Source organism: Orbicella faveolata, unplaced genomic scaffold (assembly GCF_042242905.1).
Source record: "Orbicella faveolata isolate gen_17 unplaced genomic scaffold, um_ofav_v1 contig_2, whole genome shotgun sequence".
NCBI classification, from domain to species: Eukaryota; Metazoa; Cnidaria; class Anthozoa; order Scleractinia; family Merulinidae; genus Orbicella; species Orbicella faveolata.
In genome coordinates this window covers 17,847,501-17,869,658 of record NW_028301547.1, presented here as the reverse complement: position 1 = coordinate 17,869,658, position 22,158 = coordinate 17,847,501, and the positions used below count along the sequence as shown (strand labels likewise).

The 22,158-nt window shown below is 38.8% G+C and overlaps 1 protein-coding gene, 1 long non-coding RNA gene and 1 pseudogene across 4 annotated transcripts in view; 1 reads left to right on the top strand and 2 right to left on the bottom strand.

Moving 5' to 3' along the window:
* LOC110046372 (unconventional myosin-X-like) overlaps positions 1–22,158 on the top strand; it is a 37,442-nt gene that overhangs the window by 6,597 nt on the left and 8,687 nt on the right. For both annotated transcript variants that reach the window (XM_089290028.1, XM_089290027.1), the window contains exons 5-28: positions 525–621; positions 874–951; positions 1,100–1,174; positions 1,704–1,788; positions 1,909–2,021; positions 3,747–3,873; positions 5,284–5,402; positions 6,255–6,477; positions 6,586–6,692; positions 7,300–7,397; positions 7,560–7,635; positions 8,420–8,466; positions 12,267–12,323; positions 12,632–12,689; positions 13,411–13,491; positions 14,136–14,260; positions 14,553–14,604; positions 15,353–15,418; positions 15,524–15,623; positions 16,251–16,449; positions 17,251–17,424; positions 18,090–18,180; positions 18,376–18,475; positions 19,955–20,088. In XM_089290028.1, the coding sequence (XP_089146154.1) occupies positions 525–621; positions 874–951; positions 1,100–1,174; positions 1,704–1,788; positions 1,909–2,021; positions 3,747–3,873; positions 5,284–5,402; positions 6,255–6,477; positions 6,586–6,692; positions 7,300–7,397; positions 7,560–7,635; positions 8,420–8,466; positions 12,267–12,323; positions 12,632–12,689; positions 13,411–13,491; positions 14,136–14,260; positions 14,553–14,604; positions 15,353–15,418; positions 15,524–15,623; positions 16,251–16,449; positions 17,251–17,424; positions 18,090–18,180; positions 18,376–18,475; positions 19,955–20,088 (2,482 nt within the window). The remainder of the gene's footprint in view (positions 1–524; positions 622–873; positions 952–1,099; positions 1,175–1,703; positions 1,789–1,908; positions 2,022–3,746; positions 3,874–5,283; positions 5,403–6,254; positions 6,478–6,585; positions 6,693–7,299; positions 7,398–7,559; positions 7,636–8,419; positions 8,467–12,266; positions 12,324–12,631; positions 12,690–13,410; positions 13,492–14,135; positions 14,261–14,552; positions 14,605–15,352; positions 15,419–15,523; positions 15,624–16,250; positions 16,450–17,250; positions 17,425–18,089; positions 18,181–18,375; positions 18,476–19,954; positions 20,089–22,158) is intronic.
* Positions 329–10,573, bottom strand: LOC149112247 (uncharacterized). Its single transcript, XR_016207345.1, has 3 exons — positions 9,581–10,573; positions 1,643–4,218; positions 329–461 (listed from the first exon to the last, which is right to left on the bottom strand). It is a non-coding gene; the product is annotated as an uncharacterized LOC149112247 (long non-coding RNA).
* The window catches only part of LOC149112246 (uncharacterized), a 4,741-nt pseudogene continuing 4,208 nt past the window's right edge, over positions 21,626–22,158 (bottom strand). Inside the window, exon 6 of the transcript XR_016207344.1 lies at positions 21,626–22,158. This exon is cut by the window's right edge and continues 931 nt beyond it. The product of XR_016207344.1 is annotated as an uncharacterized LOC149112246 (transcript).

Sequence of the window (22,158 nt, the reverse complement as noted above, 5' to 3'; positions counted from 1 at the left end):
CTTTCCCACCCTACCCCCACTACTTCTTGCCTCTAGACTAATTAATTAATTGAAATTAATTAATTAAACAAAATTAAAGTTTACACCTTAGCGCCATAGGGCCATAGCGCCATAGCAGCTTAGTTCCTTAGCGGCAGGCAGCTCCCATAACCATCCCTATAGTGCACTCTGCACTAAAAATGGAGGTCATACCCATTTCAGTCTACGCCTTGGTGAAATGATGACTGTGAGAGTGTCTTGTTTAAGAACACTTGTGTACAGTCTTTGCAGGGCTTTAATTTGGACCAACAACAACAAGATGGAATAACAACAGCAAATTAACAGCAAGTTGGTACACAGGAATGAGGAAAAGATATAATTCTTACAAAAGTAATATTACAAGAATTTAATATCTAATTAATCAGTCCAGTACACTTAAAAACATATTGATAAGATACCATGCCTCCCACAATTCTTGTTTCCTGCAAAAAAAAAAGAGTTACAACAACAGTTAGTAAAAATGAGTGGCATTTTCCTGTTTTTAGTGGCAATGGAGGAAGTGGAAAAACATTCACAGCCCAGGCCCTTACACAACATCTCTTAGAACAGTCAGGGGGAGGACATGATTCTGATGTCTGTAAGGTTAGTTTTGTATAATTTGTGATCATGTTATAGTGCCTTCTTTGGGCCAAGGGGAGTGTTTTTTCTTTATTATTTCAAAAACAATTGATGTCAAACCTTGTGGCAATGGTACAAAGCCTAAGGGCACCACTATACGGCTTGAATAGTCACAAGACCTTCCCTTTCCCCTTCCCACCACTCCCCCTGAAATTCTGCATCTTGCATTGTTGCCAGTTACTACATGTAAGTCTGAGAATATGTTTTTCTTGACAGCACTTTCTTGCTTCCATGGCTGTTATCCAGTCTCTGGGAAATGCCAAGACAACGACAAACTCTAACTCCTCCAGAATGGTATTCTTAAATTTACTTGCAATTCCTTGATTTTTTCTTTATGACTTTATTTCTTTATTGCTCTAAAAGAGCATCAAAAAGATATCTCAATATCCTTTGAGTTGTGGAAAACATTAATCAGTTTGTCATGTTTATTTTTCTTTCTTAGGGTAACCTTTTTGAATTCCATTTGTCTGATGGTTTGATATCAAGAACAAAAATCCAGTGCTATCTTCTTGATTCTGTAAGTTAAGTTCTGTAGAATTCTGAACAAAGCCACATAGCAGCATTGCCAATTAGAGCAGTTTAAATGGAGTGTCGTAAAAGCAAATACCAAACATGTAATCAATGTGGCTAATCACAAAGTACTAGGGCAGTACAGTGAAATGATCAAAACTCAAAACAAATACATGAAGCCGGTGCGATTAGCTTGAGAAAACTGGTGTGAGCAAGTCACAACTGGTTTTGGCTTACTTCTGGTGTGAGTTTTTTAAACCACCAAAAAGTGAAATGATGCAAAATGAAAGCAAATGTGCATAACTTTCAGTGCTCAAATGAAAACTGCTCTTGCTTAGTCCTCCTTTAGGTTAAGGTTAAGGTTTGTCCCAGTTACTCTAGGGTGGGAGGTACCAAGCTGGCTCATAATTGCTAGCAGTCTTTAACTCCAGTGTCAGTCACACTAGTATTGTTACTTCCCCTTACTGGCACTAACATGATTGCAAGTCCAGGCCAGTGGTCACCACTTACAGTTGTGTTCATTGTTCATGTGATAGACAAGAGTTGTATGTCCACCTGTCAAGGAGAGGAATTATCACATATTTTATCAGCTGTTATATGGCATCTCTCAGGAAGAAAGAGGTAAATAAGTTTCAGTATTAACTGTTCTTTATTAATTTTATTTAATGATCAATAAATTGGTTATTAATAGTTATAAGTCCATTTCTGTTGTGTTGTAATGATGGCTTCTCATATTTCCAGTCAAGCTTCATCTTCAAGGATACAGTGTGCACTCCTTGTTATACCTAAGTGGGAGTCCCATTCCTTATAATGAAGACGAGGAAGACTTCCGAGATAAATTTGAACGATTTAGGGTAAGTTAACTCTTCTATGATTTGTTGATTATTTTTTTCTAGTGCATATTTATCTCCATGCACATCATCTTGCATTCATTGACATTCCCTTGGCTGTTTAATTAAATTTGTTTTTTCAATTTTATATTTGGTTCTTTTGATCCTTTCTTTGTTTGGGTGTTTGTTCAGTCCTCAGTTCTCTGAGTTCTCTGTTCATTTTTCCGTTCCCTTCCTCCCCATCCCCCTTCCTTTCTTTGTTCTTGTCTTGATCCTCACTCTGTCCATCCTTCCTTCCTCAGAGCTGTCAGTAAGGGCCATGACCCGTAACACCTGTTATGTCTGAGTATGTTTGATGGACCTTGGATGTTATGGGTGATTAACTGGCCTGTAGTTGATACACAATTCACCCATAAAGTAACTAGGGTATCTAAAAGATAGTACTGCTGCGTCACATTCTGTTGATAGTGACACATTTAACGCAGTAATTCATCTATCTACGTGTTCCAAGATTTACTATAACCTTTATTTCTTAACTGAAGTAGTGTCAAATCGTTGTGTGTAACTTAAAATCTGTCCTTGAATGCATCAATTCTTAAAGTAGTGTCAAATTGTGGTGTGTAACTTAAAATCTGTCCCTTTATGCATCAACTTCATGCATGATGACGCATCGATGGTGAGCTGTAACAAGGGCCGGGATAAAAAAGCACATAGTGATCTGAACTTTTTTCAGACAGAAAACGACACACATCAACCTCCCCTTTACCAGATTGCGAAAACCGAAAGATGTGGAAATTGTTGGAGCAGAAATCTAACTTATAGATTATGTACTGGTACGCATTAAATATCTCTAGAATGTTGACAGACTGTGTCGAGGACGCGTGCATCGCGATGTGTGAAAATGTTAAAACTTTAACTTAAATTCATGTTTGGATGAAAAGGAATAGATCGCAGCATCTATGAAATTAGCGTATTCTACGGTTTTCATTTGTTTTAATCATTCTACAAGCTTTAGTAACGGCGATTTCTCTTCACTTAAGAATTCAACCAAGGAGGCGAGACTGCTAAGAAATGACATACTAAGTTTGAAATTAAGATGTCACAATTAATCTTCGAGACATACAAACTTTCACATACTGCATTAAGAACAAAAGGAAGATTTGTAAAAGTCAAGCACGATCTCCTTCACATCGTTTTAAAATACAGGTAAATCAGAGCAAAACATAACTACTATTAAACCTTTCTCACTGGAACCTACGCAAAAAGATGGAGTCACATCGTCGTGTTGATCGTGGCACAATGCACTTTAGTAAAAAGTGGCGCAGTGCACCCTGGTTAAATGCAATGCATTCTGGTAAAAAGCGATGAATTCGAGAATTCGTGCTCCCTTCTACATATTCTTCTTAAATCCTGATTATGTTGCTGCTCGCTCGTTATGCTCGCTCCCCAGCAACAAGTTTGCTACGGGTGTGAAGATCAAGGCTACAGGTGAATTAAAACTTAATGACACCCCTGCTTCTCTCCCTTCCTCCAGCCTTCCCTCTTTCTGTCTCTCTCTCCCTCCATCACTCTCTCATTCCTTTCCTCCTTTCGTCCATCCATCCATCCTTCCTCCCTTTTTCCCTCTGTCCATCCGTCCCTCCTTCCTCCAGCCATCCCTCCCTACCTCTGTCCCTTACTTTTAGATGTTCTTGACATAGCAACATATGCAGTACAAGTTATCCTGTTAATGTGACTTTTCCTTCTCAGGGTGCTCTGGCCACACTGGGCATTCCATTTGTAGATGTTTTAAGAATTTTAGTTGCAATCCTGCTTCTTGGTAATGTAGAATTTGTTGATGGTGAGGGCCTAGAACTTGATGTCAAGGGAAATAATGGTAGGTATCATTTATTCTAAGCCCAGTTTTAAAGCAAATGTAATCCAAAAGTAGCAAAAACAAAATGCCTAGTATTCAAAACAACTATTGAATTATAATATAGACTTCAAACTTCAAACACAACTTAGTACAAACATGACGCACCAATGTAGGATTTGGAGCAAAATCACTTAATTCTTACACTGTAGCAAAGATTCCTTTTTATGCAGCAGCTGTAATGGCCAAAAGTAACTTTCATTTCATGGGAAACAGTAGATCAATAAGTTACTAATATATATAGCAGGGGTTTCAATAAAAGCCAGTTACCGGTGGTCTACTGCTGCCTGTAGGACTTCTTACCGCCGTCTGTTTGGATTTCATGAATGAAAATAAAAATAATATTAATTTAAAAAAAGCAAATACAACAACAACAATGACCACTGCAGTTTTTAAATGCTACAAAAAAGTGGGCAAACTAAACGTTCCAAAAAAGAAATAGCGTACATGTTGTTTGTAGTAGCTGATCAGTGTCATCACTGTTCAACTCAGGATACCTAAGACATCTGAATGATTAATAATATGATTTAATTTTTTCATTATTTTGTGGTTATTGGATACCTTAATAATAAACCGTGGAAGAATCAATGAAAAGTTGAAAATGAGGTTTGGTTTTGCAAGAATATTAGTAGAAAGAATTTCGTTGTTGGGTTTATATAATTTCATTTTTTTCTGATGAGTTAAAAATCAGTTTGTTGCCATGTTGGTACATTTGAATGAGTAGCAGAGAAGTTGTACTTGTTTTAAGAGAGGAGTTCAAAGAAATTACTACTTAAGTGGATATCAAGTGTCACTGAGAGATATCTGCCTAGAAAGGTATTCAAAATGCACCTCTTTGCATCAAAAAATTAATAGTTTGTCAAAAAAAAATTTTGCTTTGTGGTCAATAAAAGTACCCATCAACAGCATGCTTTTTGATGCCCAGAACGCTGGAAATCGCATTTCCGAGCTTCTAGATTTCAATTTTTTTAGGGGGGGTGGGGCCATGCCTCCAGACCCCCCTAGGGGAAACGGGCCTTGCGGCCCCTTTAGTGGTTACAACCACCTATTACACCTTCAGTGGCTGTTTATAACTAATGTTATTGAAACCCCTGTATATAGTGCAACCCCATTAATCCAGTCGCCAACGGGCCACGAAAATCTGGCTATATTGACAGGATGGCCATATTAAAGGGGTTCTTTAACTATAAGAAAATGACTGACTGAGCTTTGTTCAGACCAGAATAAAGTGGCCATAGTAACAAGGTGGCTGTATTAATGGGATGGCTGTAAGGCAGGGTTCCACTGTATTTAATAGTTAGTTGACTTGTACACAGTTTTTACATGTGTTTATATTATTTGAAAGTTAAGAAATTGTTTTTTCTTTTGTTGCAGAAATCAAAGCTGTGGCTGCATTACTTGGTGTATCTGGTGTTTCACTGTACAGAGGCTTGACAACAAAGACCAAGAATGTGAGAGGACAGATTCTTAGATCACTTTGTGACTCAGCCACTGTAAGTATCAATAACACAAACATACGGCTTTCCAATATACTCTAAATTACAAAACAGTCCTAAGAAAATACACGCGCTGATTGGTTAAAAATCATGTTTCTACAACTCGATGGAAACACAGAACTAGCATGAGCTGTTGGCGTTATGATGGCGCGAGCAAAGAGAATTTACACTTTGATAATCAAAGTTAACAAGCTGTTTACCTTTTTTTCGTCGCAGTGTTTTCTTAAAGAAATGGTAAACATGTTCTCTGTGTTTCTATTGAGTTATAGAAACACTCGTGAAAGTTTGGGAGAACTTGAAAAAGCTGTGGAAACACTCGCCCATGGCTCGTGTTCCCACAGCATTTCTCGTTCTCCCAAACTTGATCCTCTCGTGTTTCTATAACTCGATAGAAATACGGTACATGTTTTCTATTTCTTAAATACAAGTTGCAGAACTTTTTGCTTCTGTATATTTTTTAGTACACTCCACCTCTAGGGATTATGCTTGAACGGGCAGTCTCTAAGACCAAAAAATTTAAAGGAATGTATCAAGTTTAATTGGAATTTCCAGACGGGTGGGGGAGGGGGTCTTTTAAAAGATCCCTTCCGTGGAGGAGGTATGGGTAATTTAAGGAACTGCACTATAGACATAAAACCACATGTAAAAGTACTTGTTGAACTTTCAATCTGTCCTTGTCTAGTTAATTTACTTTAAACAGAATTAATTATTTTGTCAAAGGGTGTAGATTGGCAGCCAAAAGCTATTATTCTAAGCTAAATTTTCAACCAGGGAGCATGTTAATTGTTTTAATATAATTTACTCTAATTGTAAATATTATATGAATTGTAATTCATCTCAAATTGCCAGGCAAATTCAAACAGAGATGCTCTTGCCAAAGCGCTATACTGCAGAACACTTGCTGCTATTGTGCGCCGAGTCAACAGCTACAAGAGACCTACCAGCATGTTGTCAACATCACCACAAGGGTCGTACGAGTCATTAAGAGCAGCTTCACCTCATGGGTCTACTGGTTCTCTAGGGAAAAGCCCACTTAATTCCAGCAATGGTTTGCTCGTGGCATCATTACCAGGTATTCTTTGAAGCTATCAGTCACAGTGTTATTGATTGTCAAAACGTCTATCATAAGATTATTATTTTCTGCAGTTAATTTTTTTTGTCATGTCTTTTTGCCCGTCAGGGAATACCCCTCCATCAACTCCTGGGCTGAATGGTAGTGTCCAGTTAACTGGAAGGGCTTCTGGTCTCATTGGCATTGTGGATATGTTTGGCTTTGAAAACAGTCAGGTATGTCACTCATCAACAATAGGGGCGGCGAATGGGCCTACATAAACCATGAGTCTTGCAAGTCGAGTGTCAAATTTCAGGGGTCTTGCAGTCTCAATTTTGTTCAATAAGTTGTCTCAGAGTCTTGATTTTTTGAAAGACTAAGAAAGTCCCGAATCCTGATTTGTTTGCTTGTTTTAATTTATAAGTGACCCCTGCATTTTTCAAGAGCAATTCAGAGCTGATTTTGCTAGATAACCTCATTCCAGACTAAATCAGCAACAATCTTCCTATTTACAGGAGTAATCTGTAATAAATTTCTTTTTTTTCCCAAATGCTTGTTGTTGATTTATCAATAGGTCTTATGAAAGATAACGTATACACCACACGCTCAAAATTCACTCCCAAGCCTTGTTTGCATGAAATTTTCTCAAACTTCTGGTACCTTCATATTGTTTTTGCATGTGTATTCTTCTTGTCTTTGCTGCTTTGGGTATTTGTTCATGGTACAATTTATAATTTGCATGTTCAAAAAGAGGTTTGGTGGTGATTTTTTCTAGACAGTATGATATCATCATGCATAGGGACTATTCTATGTCTGATCTGTGCTGTACCACTCTTGGTTTAGGTGAATCAACTGGAGCAGCTCTGTGTGAACCTCTGTTCTGAAACCCTGCAACATTTCTACAACACACATATATTTAAAAGCAGAGAGGAGTACAGAAGGTGAGAGCATTTGATCGGAGTTTAAATTACTGGTATGTTTAATTTGTTGTGTTAGCCTCCACTTCTTGTGACCAGAGTGAAGTTGCTCCGGAAGGCAAAGCTAAATTCTTCTTAGAATGACTGCTGGAATTTAAGAATGTTTTGTTTCTTTCCATTTTGCAGGGAAGAGAGTGTGCTCTCAGATCTTGAAGTGGATTATTTTGATAATGCTCCATGTATTGAGTTACTCACATGTCAGGTTTGTTGCACACTATACTTTCTGTCCTGTGAAAATAGGAAAACATATTAACGCTTTACTCCCTAAGAGTGCTATTTGGCACACAACGTCATAACTTCGTGAATATTTGAGAGATCTCTATGAATTTTTGCCACGAAAATTGCGTTGTAAAGATCTGTTCATTGAAGGCATAAAATTGTGACCCCTTCCTATCTAAGGCATGGTTGACCACCCCCATTATTTTCCAATTTCTTTTTTGAGATGCACATGGAATGCAAGACTTGTTTCACATCAAGCTATGTACTAAGACCTGCTAAATAAGCTATAGTTCAGGGGCATACCTATGATATTTGACAACTGATACGTGTTGGAAGCTTTTCAGTTTCACATTTTATAACAATTTCTCTCAAAATGACTACCTCTTTCATAACTGCTGATGTCAGTTCTTAAATAAGCTGATCAGTGGCTTTCAAATGGTATATTGTACACAGGCAGAGAGTCTTTATTTGCTGATTTAGGAAAAATTGCCATTCGCCTTAGGGGGTAAAGGCATATTAATAAGAGTTTGAACCAAAACGGCACAAACAGTGCTAGAGTTAACCTTGTTCTCCAGATCAAATTGTGAAGTGAAGTTAAAAATAGTGGATTCTGATTTCCTCTAATGTGATTAATACGCACCCTGTCTGCTCAAGTGAAAATTTAAAATATCCTCTTTCAGTACTCTAAGTTTCTTAGTATAAGATTAATTAGCCGTTATGTGGAAGAGCCCAAATTCTTATTTAATCTCTCTCACTTTTATTCCCAGCGTGCTGGAGTTCTAACAGTGTTGGACAAAGAAAGCTTGTTTGCTAGGTATGTATATCACTCTTTTATGTTTGTTTCTTTCAGTGTAAGTGGCAAGCCTGTTCACTAACTAGGTGTAGCTAAGCGCATTGACCACTATAAACAACATTTGAACATTTTTTCCTTGATTTGCTAAATGAATTAGGAATTTACTCTGATTGGTCGAAGTTCATTGTATGAGTTTTTCGACCAATCAGCAGAGCTTACAAGAAGCAACAACCTCGTAACTGGTACTACAGTAACACTTGTTGGTGTGCAGTTACCAAACAAAAGCAAACAATCGTTTTAAAAGATATTAAGAGCAGCTTCGCCTAAATATCAACTAGACTTGGAAATAGCGAAAAAATCGAATTTCTTCAAACTCGCCCAGAATGAAGCCCTACGGGCACTAGTTACAAAAATATCGTTTTAAGTTCGATAAATCAAAAATTATTTTTTTCCGCAATTTTTTCGTTTCGATGCCCCAAATCGGCCAGAATCCATCGAAAATGAGCGGCATATTCAGAGGCTCGTAAACTCAAAAGTAAAAATCTTCATTACAAACTGATTGCACGTCGTATTTGTACTTCCTTTTTTGTCTATTTAGAACTAAATAGATCGTGATTTGATTAGAACTTAAATATTTGACGAATTTTCTAAATTAACGACCCAAGACAGCTTTACAAGAGGTCTACATTTAGCCTATTTTCAAATGCTAAAAAGGCGTTCTGGTACACGGCTTTTCCCAAAACGACTAGTTTGGTGTGAAAGAGCATTCTTTCTTCTTCAAATTAGTGAAATAAAATTTTTGGGTAAATAAAATCGCGAGCGCTGAGATAGCGAACTAAATGCAGCACTTCTTCCTGAAAACGTGACCTTTGACCCGAGCGTAACGAAACCGATTACTGCAAGAAAACCCGGAAGAAAAGCAAACGCTTCGTTATTTTGAAACAATTTCTAGTGATATCTCTCCGAAACCATGATTGCAAGAAACTATTTCCAGATATGAAATCTTACAGGGTCAAAAAGGGAGCTAAAGGGCGCATTTTGACACAATAACTTTGTTTGTTGAGAATTGAAGTCAATGACCGTTAACGAATTCCAGTGAAATTTGCAAACTTGAAGTATGTTAGCCGATACTTACCTGAATATTTATATTAATAGAAGAGTCGTCTTCTTGGATTAACCTTCAAAAGAAGCAGGATCCAGATTTGAAAACCTCTAAAAGAAGAAATGTTTAATGTTCCGTGACCTGCCCGCTGCTATAAATTAGCTTAAATTCCATGCACATGTCGACCGCATGTTTGTCGTAAAACCAACTGAACTCCACTGACAGTTTCCATGGGCAACCCCAAAATAAACAATCCCCAAAAATGTAAAGTGAAATTGGCTGTCTTCATGAACAGTTAGAAGCTAGAGTCAAGTTCCATTACCTTTTAAAAGTGCTTGATTCTACTTTGTTCACTCAGTAGTTACTGTCACGTTCGAATACTGCGTAGTATCGGTCACGCCAAAACACTGCAGACCGTGCAGACTGAGTAAGTTTCCCATACAAAGTCTTGTACGCGTTTGTCTATTGAATCAAAAGTCAATTCTGCGTTTGTGCAGCCTGTGGATAAACGACAGACTTTCAGATATATTTAACACTATTTTGTAACTAGACCCAAAAAAAGGAGTCACAATGAAAAGCCCAAACAAGTGTCTGCAGTAACACAGCGGTCAAACGTCTGCGCATGTGCGAGCAATGGAGCAACTAGGCGGCCAAAATATTTTCATGACACTGTTCTTTTCGTGGGTCATCGGTATCCTATAAATGACATTTTCCTCGTTACTTATATATTTGTTTATGTTTTAGCCGGTACAACGAGAGCTAACAGAAATGACTTGAGAGTTAAAAATTGTTCTACCTTCTGCTTGTTGCAGGTCTTTCTTTTCCGTGGTATGTATTTTCCGTGCTCCTTGAATTTTTTGTCCGCCTCGACTTTGCATTTAGTGCACCAGTTTTTCCCAGGTTTGTAGTTTAGAAATAATTTTCCCACCTGGTCAAAGACCAGGTACAGTCGGTTTGGGATCGGTATTTTGGCCAGCTATGCCCCCATGACGATGGACATGAACATCGTTTGTCGTTTGGATTCATCTCGTTCCTGTGCTTCAGACAAATCAAGGATCCGGATAGAATCCCTCAGTCCTTGCCAAAATTTTTCCAACTCGTCTGATCGAAGCCGAATCACTGCAATTGTCTTCTTCTTCTCCCATTTTTCCTTCTTTTACACATCGTTTGTCGTCCGTTTCCGGCGTCACGCATCGTGTGATTAATAAAAACAAATAAAAATATACTACGCCGTCGGCTCGTAGCATGACACGGGTTTTAAGACTTATAAACTTTTTTGGTAAAGCTCAAAACAAAATGGTAAATCAACAGAATACCGGTAACTTAATAAACTTTGTGTCTGAAAAGTCTTAAGTTTTCCTTTTACCTGCTTTCTTTTCCTTTTACAGATTTCTATGAACTTTTCAATTTTTTTTCGTAAATTTTGCGTGACACCGGTTGTTTCCCATGTTTTCCTCTAAATTTGTGCGCGGGAAATTGGCGCGCGGCTGCCAAAAAATGTACCAACTTGCGCATGCCCGACGTTTGACCGCAGTGTTGTCTGCAGTCTGCATGGTCTGCACTGTTTTGGCGTGACCGATTCGCGGCATTCGAACGTGAGAGTAGTGGACAAAGTCGACGCAAACAAATAAATTCAAGCACTTTTAAAAGGTAATGGAACTTGACTCTAGCCTCTAACTGTTCATGAAGAAAGCCAATTTCACTTTACATTTTTGGGGATTGTTTATTTTGGGGTTGCCCATGGAAACTGTCAGTGGAGTTCAGTTGGTTTTACGACAAACATGCGGTCGACATGTGCATGGAATTTAAGCTAATTTATAGCAGCGGGCAGGTCACGGAACATTAAACATTTCTTCTTTTAGAGGTTTTCAAATCTGGATCCTGCTTCTTTTGAAGGTTAATCCAAGAAGACGACTCTTCTATTAATATAAATATTCAGGTAAGTATCGGCTAACATACTTCAAGTTTGCAAATTTCACTGGAATTCGTTAACGGTCATTGACTTCAATTCTCAGCAAACAAAGTTATTGTGTCAAAATGCGCCCTTTAGCTCCCTTTTTGACCCTGTAAGATTTCATATCTGGAAATAGTTTCTTGCAATCATGGTTTCGGAGAGATATCACTAGAAATTGTTTCAAAATAAGGAAGAAGTGCTGCATTTAGTTCGCTATCTCAGCGCTCGCGATTTTATTTACCCAAAAATTTTATTTCACTAATTTGAAGAAGAAAGAATGCTCTTTCACACCAAACTAGTCGTTTTGGGAAAAGCCGTGTACCAGAACGCCTTTTTAGCATTTGAAAATAGGCTAAATGTAGACCTCTTGTAAAGCTGTCTTGGGTCGTTAATTTAGAAAATTCGTCAAATATTTAAGTTCTAATCAAATCACGATCTATTTAGCTCTAAATAGACAAAAAAGGAAGTACAAATACGACGTGCAATCAGTTTGTAATGAAGATTTTTACTTTTGAGTTTACGAGCCTCTGAATATGCCGCTCATTTTCGATGGATTCTGGCCGATTTGGGGCATTGAAACGAAAAAATTGCGGAAAAAAATAATTTTTGATTTATCGAACTTAAAACGATATTTTTGTAACTAGTGCTCGCAGGGCTTCATTCTGGGCGAGTTTGAAGAAATTCGATTTTTTCGCTATTTCCAAGTCTAGTTGATATTTAGGCGAAGCTGCTCTTAAAAATTGATCTGAGCTGATACTTTTACAGAGGAAGCTATCAGAACTTCTTACAAAAAGTAAAGGGACAACACAAAGACAGCGAGAGGTGAGTCAGTTAGAATTTAAATGAATACAAGTGTTTAATGTGGTAAAGTATTTTAGAACAATAATTATTATAAGCGGTTTTTGCTTTCAGCATCAAAAAACTACTAGTGTGCTGTAAATACTCTTGATTGAACTTTGAACATTATCTCTTTGAAAATAATAGCTAATTTTCTGTGGAGACTGAAATTCTGTTTATGTTAGACAGTACACAAAGTTGAGAGTGAAATTGTTTAAAGCTGCCCTACTGTTCACAGTTTGCAATGACAAAGAGAGCATCTAGGGCAATAACTTGAAAATTATTTATTACAGCTTCTTTGACCCCGATCCTGAGAGTTCTTGCTTTGGAGTGTCGCATTACAATGGAAATGTGAGTCAAATAATCAGTGCAGTGTAAACCTTTTATCTTTACCTTCTACCTGATTACTTGAACACCAATTTTGTTGTTGCTCAGTAACTTGATGTTTCCTGATTACGCCATGGGGTAGAGGCAACTTTCTTGGTGCTCATACGATACGATACGATACGATACGATACGATACGATACGATACGATACGATACGATACGATACGATACGATACGATACGATACGATACGATACGATACGATACGATACGATACGATACGATACGATACGATACGATACGATACGATACGATACGATACGATACGATACGATACGATACGATACGATACGATACGATACTTTATTTAACGTGGAGTTACGCTTAGCTAATCAGCTAGTTTACAGCTAATCCACGGTTCTAGTATATTTTAAAAATTAAAACTAAAAATGTACAATAATTGATCGTATAGAACTATAAAGACCTATAAACGCAAAAAACTAAAAATCTAAAGAATCAAATCACTATAAGTTCCGACATCAGCCAAACTTAAGCGATCGAATTTTGTTGTTCACTTCGTTAGTGCCTTCTTTAGTGTTAATGTCATTTGCTAGCTCGTTCCGTTTCTTTGTGCAAAATATCTCCATGATTTACCGGCTCTTTTCTGATTGGTCGCTCACAATCGGAAACACCCCGGCTACTTCAAACCCGGCTCAAGTCATTGCTTTTCTTATCACTGTTTGTAGGTTGTTTATGACGCCAGCTCTCTACTGAACATCAATCGTGACTCCATTACTGATGACATCATCTGTGTGTTTTCAAGACAGGTATAGTACCTCCTCGTTCAGGAACCTGGGAAATCACCCGTGGAAGGGGGGGGGGGGGGGGACTTTCAATTAAAAAGGACAGAAGTGCTCGTCCAATTTTTATAGGAGTCCCTTAGGGGAAATCATGGTCATTTTGCGGGGATCTCTGTAAAGCTGGAATCACGCGCCCTCCTGGTGACTTGTGCTTTATGCGTCACTGAGATTTGTACAAAACAGGACGTTCTAAAAAAAAATTATGACAAAAAACAATTTAAAGCAATTTTATTTAAAATGATTGTACTAAAACTCAAACAAAAGTTGTCACATTCAATCACAACGAATAGGGGTAGTGGAACATTAGGAAATCAAGCAAAAGAAACAGAAACTGCAGGCGGTGCCAAGCGCGGAAAAACAAATGGAAGTCGAGACACGATTGCTTTTGATCTCAGTACTGATTGGCTACCACAGTATGTTTGCTTTGATTGGTTGAAGCATGTTGCACGAGTTTTTTGGGGCCAGTTAGAGAGTTCAACTACTATCGAAAGTACTTACTAAGAATAAAAGAACAAGCAAACATAAATGTTCTTTTGATAGCTGGTTTAATAGTTTTCTTGAGAACGTGGTCTTAATGTTTTTTTTTTTTCAACTTTTGTTTTCTTTTCCAGAACTGCAACTTCGGTTTCGCCACACATCTTTTCACCAATGATTTAAAACCACAACAAGGGCAGACAACTGCTCCTAAGGGAGTGCTGCACAGGATATCACCCACCCCCGCTCAGGAGGTACAAAGGTGAGAGATGTACTCAAGTTTGGCTCGATTACCAGCCGTTGTTCAAGAGAGGTGCATGTAAGTCCTGACTCGAGAGAGTGGTAAAGATTCTTCACGTGTGTCCATATTGAAATCATCCTTCCTTCTTTATGAGTTCCTGTCATTTCTGGAACACGGTATTACAAAATTGAATCATTATTACTGGCTTTCCTTTGATGGAGGTATGTTCAAGGCTGGCAAAATCGCATTAAAAACGAACGAATATTCCTGCCTAATAATTAGATGTACTAATTGTAAAATCTTACTTTTTCAGCCCTGCAGATTCTGTGGATGTCCCTCTTCGAACATATTCCCAAGGGTTTCAGGTCAGTTGTCCAGTTTGTTGTGACGTGTGTTTTAAAGCGATAGAACTCTCATTGTAGAATCTCTCTCCCCGGGATTAAAAGCAGTTTCTCGTCGATTTGGTGACAGAAAATTTCTTACACCTCTAAGCCTTCTCTCTAGAAGAAGGAACTTCAAATGATCAGCAACTGTCTGCAGAACATTACACTGCCGTTTCAAGTTCCCCTTTTAAGAAAAAGGGTTTTCTTTATTTCCGCTAAAAACTTCGTATTTCTTCTCGTCCATCACCCAAGGGTTTAAAATTCAGTCTTCCGTGAGAAAAAAGATGGTGGCTGTACATGTTACCTCCTTACTTTGTAAACCTAGCACAGCCCATTAGGCACAAGGAAAGCCATATTTTTGCATTATTTGTACCTGTACTAACGGCATTGTGTATGGTAGGTTTGAAGGTTTTAGAATTGCCCTGTACGTTTTTATGAAGGTTTGTAAGGGGTTTTGTGCGCTAAGAATTATGGATAATTGTACCAGTCGCCATCTTTTTTTCTTGTAGAGGATTCATTTGTGATCTTGAGCTTCTTTAATTTACCTCAGTAATTAAATGACTGAGCAAATTGCATCATTGTGATCGGCTGAGACCAAGTAAATGTATCGGGAATTCTTAATTTGTACTGCAGTGCAGATTAACACAGGCGCATTCGTAATTTCTCAGTCATCTTAACCTTGTGCAACCATACGATTACCTATACTTAGTTATTTGTTTTATTTGTTCAGGAAAAACTTGATGGCCTACTCAAGACATTGGTGCAAGCACAACCGACATTTGTGAGATGTATCAAGGCAAGTCTTGCATGGTCATTTTCCACGCCTCTTTTCGCGGTGTCCGAGTTGGACTGAGTTTCAATTTCAGTTAGAGTTTAAATTTGAGTTTCCTTCTGTTTACAGATAAATACCCGTGAAGAGCCGTATGCTTTTGACCGTGGAATAGTCAGTCAGCAGATTCGAGTGTTGCAGATTTTTGAAACTCTTCAACTTCTTCAGTCAGGTAAATGAAGGCTTGTTAAAGGGGCTACGTCACGATTTGCGCATCTTGAAAAGCTTAGCTTAAATTTTTCAAGTTCCTCGTTTGTAATCCGTGTTAATCTTCTCCATCCTTGTTCCTTTATGGTTTATTATTTTCTCTTTGGTGCATTTCTGTCTTACTAAACTACTATTTTCAGGTTTCCTTCAATTTAAAGGTAATTTTGTACGTGGCAAGATCTTAAAATACTGTGACTGAGCTCCTTTAGTATTATTACAGAGCAATATTATTATTTAGTTTGTCTGCCGTAAAACCAATCCCTTTGCCAAGTCACAGCGATTGTAAATAGTCTAACTTAATAAGCCAATCGCAACTCGAGGCAAAATCCTGCAACCGGCGACAAGCGCGGGAAAACGCACGTAATCCAGTTCACGATTGGTTTATTTTAAATCGTGCGTCTGATTGGTTGAAAAGACAGCATGTTTGCTCTGATTGGTTATATCCTGTTGTATGAATTTTTAGACTTATTCTAGGTTTCAGAAATGTAAATTTAGCAAACACGACAACACTATCGAGATAATCCTTTGTGGTATTTCAATTTTGAAAGTAAAATTTATTATTTATTGAACAGAATGATATATAATCTTGCAGGGCTTGCTAATCGCTCTCGGCTTCAAGCATTTGCCAGAAAGTATAGCTTTGTCTCGCCGCGTAAGGTGCGGGCTCAGGAGGAGACTGGGTACGAGGATTGCAAAGTCATTTTAGAGACGCTGATGAGGAAAATTGACAGATCGAAGAGTGACGTCATGTTTGGCGCGTGGGTACTGGGCAAGAGATTCGTCTTTTACAGGTAACGTGTTGTGTTTAACTTCGTTGCTGAAGGCCCCGTCTACACTACGTCGGTGAAATTTGAGACCGGAGGTTTCACTCTGAAAACGCGTTTTCTGTCCACACTACGCCAGAGAAATTTGAAAACGCAGCAATCACCAGTCATTTTGGATTTGTGTTTGAGAAAGCAGACGATTATCGTGACCCCACCGTTTTCGTAAAGGTCCGTTTTCAAAATGTTTTCCGTCCACGCGAAAACGAAAAGCCAGCGTATTCAAATTCCACTGGTTTGAGGAGCGTTTTCGGAAAGCTCCGTTTTCGTGACGGATTAGTGTGGACGGTAAACTTAACGGTAGAAATAAATCTGCGTTTTCAAAGTCCTCCTAGTGTGGACGGGGCCGTAGTCTCCTTGTACTGTAGCTCTGTGTTGATTGAATTAAACCTGCTCGAAAACTGACAGTAACCGGTTTTTGATTTTTGGTACTGAACACATCTTCATTTGGTGTTTGCTGTGCTTTTCTTTTCGTTTTTATGTTTTTATTTGTTAATCAATGTAATTTAGACAGTTTAAGATATTTACAATGCGCGAAACAATGTAAATCTGGAAAAAAATCTGGGATACAAACGGAATCCCTTAGTTTTGCCTTTCACAATCTCCCTGTGCTTGCCAAGTTAACCTGAATGCCATCTGTTCTATTAAATCTTGTGTTAGTTTGACTTGTGCCCTTTGATTTATCGTATTTTTTTCGTTACAAACCATTATTTAGAGGTTTTAGCCAAGTTGTAGACCCTGATAATGAGATATTGTCTTTTCCCATTGCAGTGAAGTGGTGAAACAGGAGTTAGAAACCCTTCATGAGATGCGGAAAGTGAAGGCGGCTGTCACGATCCAGTGCTGGGTCAGAAGATGGATTTGTTACAAGAGATGGCCGAGCCTAAAGCGTTCACTTGAACTGCAGAAAAAAGCTCGACACGGCGGCAACAAAGTGAATCATAAGTGAGTAGTATACCGATGAAGCAGTACCCCCTTAAAATGTACAGCTCAGTTTACCCTTTGGGTATTACGGAAATTCGGCCATAAAGGTGGACTAACGACAAGTCAGGTGGAGGCGCGGTGGCCTCATGGTTAGTGCGCTCGCTTCTGGATCAAGCGGTCCAGGTTCAAGCCTTTGTGTTGTGTTCTTGGGCCAGACCTTTTACTCTCACAGTGCCTCGCTTCACCTAGGTGTATATATGAGTACCAACGAATTTACTGCGAGGGCGTAACGTAACTCTGCGATGGACTAGTATTCCATCCAGGAGAGGGAGGGGGGGGGGGGGGGGGGGACTTGCTTTATGTTGCAGAAATCGGAGACACTTGGCTCGTTTTTACCACAAGTCAACCCTCGCCTAAACCAATTAACAGGCGAGAAAGTATTATTGGAAAAGACTTTTAGAAAGTTAACCATGTAGACAATTAGAGAATATTTCCGGGATTTAGTCAAGAGAAAATAACAAAAGGATGTTTGATACCTTTCATATGGTTCACTTGCCGAAAATAACATAATAATTGATCGCACGTTTTCCAGTGTTTCTATTCTTTTCTCCTAAACTGTTGCTTGTTTTTGTCGTACTGATATATTTAAACCTCAAAGTAAAGATTCCTATTTTTCAAATCCTTAGCCATGTTCGTAGATCAGTATCACCGTCGGATGAACTTCGGGTGGACACGAAGACAGCCGATCAGACGTGCTGTCTCTACGGACTGGACATGGTAAGTTGGACACTATCACTACGGAGTAAGTTGGGATAAACAGATACCTTTTTTGTTAACGAAAAGCGGAATGCTCGTGAATGGTCGAGGTATGTTTTTGGTTTGGTTAAAAAAGATTACACTTGTTTTTCCGCAGGACTGTCTTTTGGTCAGAAATGGTTCGAAACTGAATATTTGTGAATCCTCTCTTCGCAGGAAACTCCGCCTCCTTTGCCCAAAAGCCGGCCATACACTGTGATGGGTAACATGAAGATGGGATTCCCACAGACTCGCATCATGAAATTTGATTACCCAGGTGAGTCAGCAGTCCGTTGCAAAAGGGTTTGTGAAATGCAAGTAGCGTGTTGCTAGAGCAGTTTTCAATTGAGTGTCGTAGAACCAAAACCAAAGTAATCACTCTGGCCAATCACAAAGAACACAGACAATCCAGTGGACCAATCAAAACTCGGAGTAAATACGTGTGGCTGACGCGAAACGCGGGAAAACGTGTGCTTGTGGTTTTACTTCTGATTGGATGGAAAAGTGGCGCGGGTTTTTTAAGCCAATCGCGTAGTGTAGTAATGCAAAACCAATTACTTTTCGACGCGCTAAACACGTGGTTTTTGTGTTACCTTGTGGTACGAATGCCTACCGCCTCCTTAACCTTAAAGTATGAATTCGTTTTGCGGGAACGTTGGTCTCGATGTGGCGTTATAAGGACGTGCGAAGAGGGGAGGGGGGAGTATTCCCTTTACGCAAAAAACCCTCCAGTCCTGCTATATACCAGCATCCTATGGTGTTGCTAGATGTATGTGTTTTTAAACTCCTCACGTACGTGTACCACTCTTGTCTGAGATGTTACCTTGTCATAATACATTTTGTATAGGGATTTAGAGAATTCTGGCCTTTTTGACACCCTGTTGAGTTTAACGTACCGTTTTGTCAACAATATCCATACATTTGAACCTCTCTGTGCAAACGTTACCGGTTACACCTCCTGTAAGCGACCACTTTTCCAAAATATCAAAATTCTGCATATCAATGCACTCTGGTTGGGACCTTCCGTAAGGTAAAACCTCTCAGAGACGATCGCGAACATCTTAACACTGCTAGATTAAAACAGAGATATCATCTTGATACACCACTAAATTCTCAGAACCTCCATTAAAGCAATTGTGTGGCGGCTAGTAACAAGAGTTAGTCTTTTTATTTCTTTTGCACAAATGAAGGGCTAAGGCTTGAATCATCGCTTCTAATTGATGATTAATTTCGTGTTTCTCCTGTCCACGTCGCAGCAGGACAGTTTACAAACTCTTTGTTTTGTTCACTGAAAGAGTTGGACGACATTAAACAAGGGGTGGGGTACATTACTTGCGGAAAATTTCAGACACTTGTCTTACTTCGGACAAATTTCGGACACTTTGCTGAAACACCTACGCCTACAAAGCACGTTTTAGACTTAAACAACGTCTGTGGAAATGATAGTTTTATTGCACCTCCAAGGTTTTACAGACGCACCGACGGGAAAATAAGAAAAGTTCTTTCAAGTCGTTACGTATCTAAAGCAGTTTCTGAACTACAGCTCGCTCCATAAAGAAAACTAGCGGCTTTGGAGCTTTAAACGTTTCATACTGTACTGTAAATATGTCAGACGCTTAGAATTTCTAACGCTTAATAATTTCGGACGCTCTTCTTTTGGAACACTGTTTTGTCCGAAATTAAAATTGTCCGATGTATAACTTGTGATCATGATGATATTGAACAGCTACGGACATTGTTATCTTGTCTGTTACAGATGACGGCAGCGAGGTTCTCCTGAAGAAAGGAGAAGCGGTAAAAGTGATTCGAGCATCCGAGAAGCGAGGGTATCTTGTTGTGGAACACAAAAGTTCGACTATTCACTTGCCATTTCAAGTCATGGAGCTTAAGGTGCGATTTCTATGTTTGTTACTTTTACTTCGAAATGTTTCGCGTAGCCTGAGTTGCAGGCGCGGGAATTTCGTTTCTCTCGCGCGCGGCTTCACGTGCCTTCTTCAATTCGCGCGCGACTCTTCTCTGACTCGATCTGGGGCAACTGGAGAGCCGGTGTACAGTTTAGGTTGTTTAAATTAGTTGGTTTGGTTTTAAAAAAGACAAATTTTCTTTGTAAGTTGTTTTGTTCGACTGAGGAAAAAAATCATAAACAGTCTACTGAAGTCGTGAATCGAAGTTCCTGGCAAAACCGCTCGGTTTCGACTTCAAAGTTTAAGGGCCCATTAACCGATTTATGCGCGCGCTCGCGCGCGTTGCTAAGGAGGTGAAATTCCACTTCTGGTTACTTACGTCAGCCTGAGCGCAGAAAATAAAAATAACTCAATAACTTCCAAATTCGCTCACATTTTAAATGTTTTTCTTTGTGTTTCACAACATACAAAGTAAAAGAAGTATAAGCAAAGACAAAATGAGAGAAAGACAGAAAAACAAAAGCAATAGAAGGAGAAAAACCAACTCCGTGTGGCTTTGTTTTACCTCACCGAAATGTGCTCGTAGTGTAAATTGCGCCCGCGCTGATAGGGTAACTTCCAATATATATCGGGCGCACTTCCGGTTTCTTTAAATGCTAATGGAAACGCGGTTTTTTTTAAAGTCCAGCCTTTTTTGACGGATTTCGATTAAAGCCAACGTTGGAAACATAGCTATGCATTCCTTTTTCAAAATCATGCTTTTTTCAGAAAATTACGAACTTTTTAATATTTTGAAATTCTCTCAAAAATCTGACCTTTTAGAAATGAAACAAAATCTATGCAACGGTTCGAAAAGATCGGTTAATGTGCTCTTAAGATTGTTTCAGTCTTAAGAGTGCATCCACGATAGGAACAGGCAGGGGCGGCACAAGCTATCTCACCGATTTAGATGAAACTTGGCCAGTTTGAAGGGGTCCACCCAAAACTACTTTAGTCTAAGTTTAAGGAAATTTGGTCAAAACCGGGGGGAGTTGACCACCCCCCTAGTTTTTTTTTTACAAAAATGACCAAAAATCACCAAAAAAAATGGTCAAAAGTATAAAGCTCTACCGCTATGAGAATTCAACCAAATCTTTTCAAAATTTAAGTGAATGTTGTCCCACCCAAAGACAATCTGTTGTCTACGTTTCGTTCTTCTACGACTAATTCCTATTACACAAGTGGTCTCATCCAAGACCCCCTTCTCACCTAATAATGAAAACTGTAAAAATACGCAAAGTTTAGGCCAAAATATCTCCAATGGCGGAGTATGCTTCAAAAAACGGAGCATATCGTCTAAAAGGTGGGACTTCATACTAACATTATCTGCAAAAAAATCTTTGGGCACTTACTGAACTATTCCACAGGAGGGCTACAAACACTTCGTCCACCACAGGGTACCCGCGTCAATTTTTATTCATTATAACGCGCAAATTCTGTAATAATGACGCAGCAACAGACAGAAAATGCCACAAAATGGTTACACACCTTACACTTAAATGAAATAGAACCATTTCTATCCAGTCGCTTAAAAAAGAAAAATTCGCCCACCACAGGGTACCCACCGCCGTCAATGTTTTTTTTTCATTATAAAGCGCTAATTCTGTAATAATGACATAGCAACAGACAGAAGATGCCGAAAAATGGTTACACAATATAAAATTTAATGAAATAGAATGATGTCGAAGGCTATTGTTTGTCTTAAGCCATGAAAATAACAATTGGCGGCTTAATGATGGCCTCTATTATTGTAGAAGTGAACTACGTGACAGGACTTACTATTCGTTAAGTCAAACATGCGTGTCCGCAGAACACTATCAAAATGCTTACATTACTCACTTTGGTTCGTCTAATAAAGGAATAATACATTTGCTTGAAACTGGCACGCCACATCGCATCTTGATGCAGAAAACTTTATCAGAAAGACCTCGCTATACCGAAAACAAAATCAACGGCGTGTTTTTGTGACCTGTGCCCTAAAGAACTGTCCTTTGAAAAAACTATCAAAAAGAAAAGT